Below are 4,863 nucleotides of genomic sequence, written 5' to 3' on the forward strand. Positions count from 1 at the left end.
TATAAATAAATACATATATTTATTTATATGAACTTACCTAAGATATGTTATCGATTGACTTGTAGGGACTAATCCGCGATTTTCCCTTTTCCCCAGTTATCCCTCGTACGATTTAATTCTTGATCTATATAATGATTAAATTCAATTTATCAAATTCAAATACATTATCAAACTCATTTCTATGCATATGACCTTTAAATTTCATTTTATATTTTTTTCCTAAATTTTTACACTTTATTCAATTTAATCCCTAAAATCGAAACAAATTTATTTCCACAATTAGTCCCTAAACTCTTTGTGTCAAACTCATTAATACCCCAAAATAGTCCTCACATGTTGATATTTCACAAGAAAAAAATGACATATTTAATTTATTTTCAATTTAATCCCTAAACATAAAAACTATATAAAATCATTTTACAAACTAGCCTAAAATCACCATCAAGCTTCAAACCAAACCAATTACAATTAAAAAGCTTCAAAAATATTGATGGAAAGTTTTCAAAAATTTGATAAAATCACCCTGGGCTAGATAAACTAAGTTACAACAATCTTAAAAACATAAAATTTTCGAATAACGGACTCAAAACGGACTTACATGCAAGAGATTATCAATGGCCGAACCATCAAGCTTCTTTAATGACATTTTCTAGCCCTATTTTCTATGGAGAAGATAAACTAAAAAGATGATATCAATTGTTTCTTCATTTTACTTTAACATATTTATTAATTTACTAAATTAACCTTGTTAATTAACCTTATAATCACTTAGTTTTATGTCCAGAAATGTCCACTAATAATAATAATGGTCTAATAACCATATAAATCCCCTTACTTTAAAATTTAATTAGCTTATTGATACCTTTAACTTATAGAACTCTTATTTTACACCTTTTACGATTTAGTCCTTTCCACATAATTAAGCATGCAAACGTCAAAATTTCTTAATGAAATTTTTATACGACTCTACTAATATATCGTAGACATTAAAATAATAATAAAAAATAATTTTTTCATCATATTTGTGGTCTCAAAACCACTATTCTAATTTCACTAAAAACAGGCTGTTACACTATTGAAAACGAATTGTTACAATTATTTATGTACCATACACATTACGCCAAACGTTTCATGCATTTTTATGTCCACATAACAAGCCTCACAATACATTAATATTCAGTTAAAGAGTAACTCATTATTTACACAACATTCAGCCATAGGAAACGCATCATTTGTACAACACTCAACTAAACATGCCCAGCACATGATATTGAAAATAAATTAATAACCATCTAAGACTTGAGTTTTAGAACTCACCTGGAGGTCAACGCCAAATCCATCTACTTAGTTTTTTCAGCTACTTGAGCCTCCAACTTACAAAACATAACAACTATTTCATAATTTCTAATGAAGATAATTCATCATCATAAGAACCATACTTGTTTGCATGTAAAGGCCATTTAAATGATTATCTTTAACCAAAACAAAACATAATCGATGGAAAACTGAAATCCTTAACTTTCTTTCCTTTCCTTAAATCCGTTAATATAGAGAGGTTAGGAAGTTTACCAGCTTGCAAAATTTCCAGTTTCTTAGAATCAAACTTTAGTCTCTTCCTCCATGCATAATGCTCCTTAATCCTTCTTGCTTCCAAAACAAACTAGAGAAAATGATGAAAGGAAGATAAAAAAAAAAATGAAAGAATAGCCCGGAGAACAATGTCTCTCCCTTATATAATACTTCCGCACTTTCTTCACCCATACCAATTCAATAGCCAAGTGTACATACCCATAACCATCATGTCTTCCACGAAGAAATCTTTAGTTCAAGCATAATCGAACTAAAGGTTGAAATCCAATATTTCCACAACCAGTCCATAAATCCGTCATTTTTGCATTAGAGCCCATTCAATTTGTAATTTTTTCAGTAACCAAAGTCACTATTCCAACGTAAATTTAACATTTCGAGGTGTGACAGAGCGGCTATTGCACAATATGGCTATGAAAATTGTATAGTAATGTTAGCCGAGGATACAAAGCTACATTTTCAACTTCTCATTGTTCGTGTGATCCTTCTACGATTGTCAAGCTCGACTCAGTGTGGTTGTATTTGCTAAAGCATGAATAAGAAATAGAAGGCTATCTTTGAGAACAAAGTGATAGTAAGTTGGAAGTTTAAGCCTTTATTAACGAATATTCAGCAACTACTAGAACAACTATCTATCCAGTGTATTCAAATTGGCCTTCGTTATAATGCCAAGTCAATCGAATGGCACAACAAGTGATTGCCTATAAAATGTTATTTAGTTGCCCCTAACTTTGCATTTGCTATGTTATAAAGAAGAAGAAGAAGAAGAAGAAGAAGAAGAAGAAGAAGAAGAAGAAGAAGAAGAAGAAAAGAAGACTACTCATGGGCACCGCATTGCCCTTGACATCTCTATTACCAAATCAGGATTCTTTTAAAAAAAAAACAATAGGACTAATTATGATGAGATTAAAATAATAACGAATGAGAGATTTTATTCTAATAATGAAATAAGATGATGATGATGATGATGACGATGATGATGATAGTAGTAGTAGTAATAGTAATAGTAATAATGAGATAGATTCATTAGATTCAAAAGCAATGATAATATTGAGATGAATCATAGTAAAAAAAAATTAAAATATTAGATTAAAGTGTACATATTTTAAATAACAAAAAAAAAGTTAAAAATGTGTGATATTTTTTAAGATTATATTAAATATTAATTCTAAAACTTAAAAACTAGTTTCAAAGCTGTTGTAAGTGTGACAAGCTTGAGTCAAACTTGAGGTACTTACATATTACCTCTCACAAAATCACATTCATTTATAATTAGTCCTTCGATCTTTTAAAGAAGAAAATATTACTTCGACTTCTCAACTTTATTTTAATGTGATTTTGTTCTCATTCTCCTGAAAATATTAAAGAGAGTTGTTTTAGTTTTAATTAAATCTGTTCCAAGCATTCCCATTTAAAAAAATATATTTCTTTATTTTATCATTTTCTTTGGTGCAGTGTTATCTCTCTCGTCTCGTTAATAGCGAAAGATAAACCTTTGTCTCTCCCTCTCTCATTTTATTTGCACGGCTCCAGAGGTAGGCCATTGAGAGAAAAGTAAAGGTAGAAAACTCTCAAAACCCCTACCCCGAACGGTGAATCTGGGAAAACCCACTCAGCTCATTTAGATCCCTACCAAATCTGCAAAAAACATACCATGATTTGATCCCAAAAACCCACCCCAAACAAATGGGTTTTGGTTTTTCTTCAAAACCCTTCTTCCTTTTCCTCTCATTTCTTGTTTTCTTTACCAATCTTGAACTTTACCCTCTTGTTGAATCAGCCCCTGATTACACAACTTTGGTCTACAAAGGTTGTGCTAAGCAGTCTTTCACAGATCCAGCTGGGATATACTCCCAGGCCTTGTCTGCCTTGTTTCAGACCTTGCTTTCACAGTCCATGAAGGTAAAGTTTTACAAGACAACAACGGGTACTGGCCAAACCACAATCACTGGTCTTTTTCAATGTAGGGGAGATCTCAGTAACAGTGATTGTTACAGCTGTGCCAGCAGGCTCCCAACTTTAGCCGACAAACTTTGTGGCAAAACTTTAGCTGCAAGAATCCAACTTTATGGTTGCTACATGTTGTATGAAGTTGCTGGGTTTGCTCAAATCTCTGGCATGGAGATGTTGTTCAAGACTTGTGGTGCTACAAATGTTGCTGGGACTGGGTTTGAAGAGAGGAGGGACACTGCCTTTTCAGTGTTGGAAAGTGGGGTGGTTAGCAACCATGGTTTTTACACCACAAATTACCAATCTGTTTATCTTTTGGGGCAATGTGAAGGAGATGTGGGGGATTCAGATTGTGGTGAGTGCGTAAAGAGTGCTGTTCAAAGAGCTCAAGTGGAGTGTGGGAGTTCCATCTCAGGTCAAATCTATCTTCACAAATGCTTTATCAGTTACAACTATTATCCTAATGGGGTCCCTAGAAGATCATCTTCTTCTTCATATCCACATTCTTCTTCATCTTCATCAGGTATTGTATGAAATTGAATCCTTTTTCAGATTAAAGACTTCAGAATGGTTGAATAAATCATGTGTTTGATTGATGTAGGAACAGGGCAAAATACAGGGAAGACAGTGGCTATAATATTAGGAGGAGCAGCAAGTGTTGGATTCCTTGTCATTTTGTTGATGTTTGCAAGGGGTGTGATGAAGAAAAAACATGAGGGTATGTATTTCTCTAATACACACAAATTGATCTATATACTGTATTCTCTATTTATGCTTTCAAATGTTGAATCTTTTCCTCTTTATTTTTCCAGATTACTGAAGGGTTCAGAGCTCATTTAGAGGTGGGATTCTTTCTAGTTGAGAATTTCTTTCCTTGTTTATCATTTTGAAATGGGTTTTTGACTTTTTGTTGTTGAATGTAATTTGGTGAAGAAAAAACCAGGCATATATATATATTTGAGGGTCTCACCAATTATATCTAGCAGCAGTTCAAATTTAATTCTAGTATATGCAATTTTTCTTGTTCTCCTTGAAAATGTAAACATGAAATTTTTTTTTCACAAAATGTGAAAAAAGAGGTTATATAATATTATAAGCGACTATAAAAGAACTATTGTTTTGTTTTTTTATTTGCTCTTCATAATTTAGCACCTTTTTATTTCCTGGCCATGTGGGTGTTTGTCTCCTTTTTTTTTTTTTTCTCTCCATTTTCTTCATGTCTTTATATGCTTTATACAAAGTAGTTTAGCCATGATGCTTGCTTTTTTTTAGTTTGGTTTTAATTTAATTAGACAATCTTTTTTCCATGCCAATAAAATATTTCAG

General features: G+C 32.1%; 1 protein-coding gene across 2 annotated transcripts; it reads left to right on the forward strand.

The window, feature by feature from the left end:
- Window positions 1–2,928: 2,928 nt before the first annotated feature.
- LOC108461854 (plasmodesmata-located protein 2-like) lies at window positions 2,929–4,648 on the forward strand. 2 transcript variants are annotated; one of them, XM_017761831.2, is made up of 3 exons: window positions 2,929–4,060; window positions 4,145–4,255; window positions 4,350–4,648. In XM_017761831.2, exons 1-3 carry the CDS (start codon window positions 3,274–3,276, stop codon window positions 4,355–4,357), a joined length of 906 nt encoding a protein of 301 aa, XP_017617320.1. In that variant the 5' UTR covers window positions 2,929–3,273; the 3' UTR covers window positions 4,358–4,648. The 2 variants fall into 2 exon arrangements, with proteins under 2 accessions (XP_017617320.1, XP_017617313.1); XM_017761824.2 differs by having other exon boundaries at window positions 2,948–4,060; window positions 4,139–4,255.
- The last annotated feature ends 215 nt before the right edge of the window (window positions 4,649–4,863 follow it).

This window comes from Gossypium arboreum, chromosome 10 (assembly GCF_025698485.1).
Source record: "Gossypium arboreum isolate Shixiya-1 chromosome 10, ASM2569848v2, whole genome shotgun sequence".
Classification (NCBI taxonomy): Eukaryota; Viridiplantae; Streptophyta; class Magnoliopsida; order Malvales; family Malvaceae; genus Gossypium; species Gossypium arboreum.

Bases quoted from the DNA above. Each gene is read 5' to 3' on its own strand.
- LOC108461854 (XM_017761824.2), top strand. From the start codon at position 3,274: ATGGGTTTTGGTTTTTCTTCAAAACCCTTCTTCCTTTTCCTCTCATTT. The intron at 4,061-4,138 runs GTATTGTATGAA...TGATTGATGTAG, and splicing joins TTCTTCTTCATCTTCATCAG to GAACAGGGCAAAATACAGGG.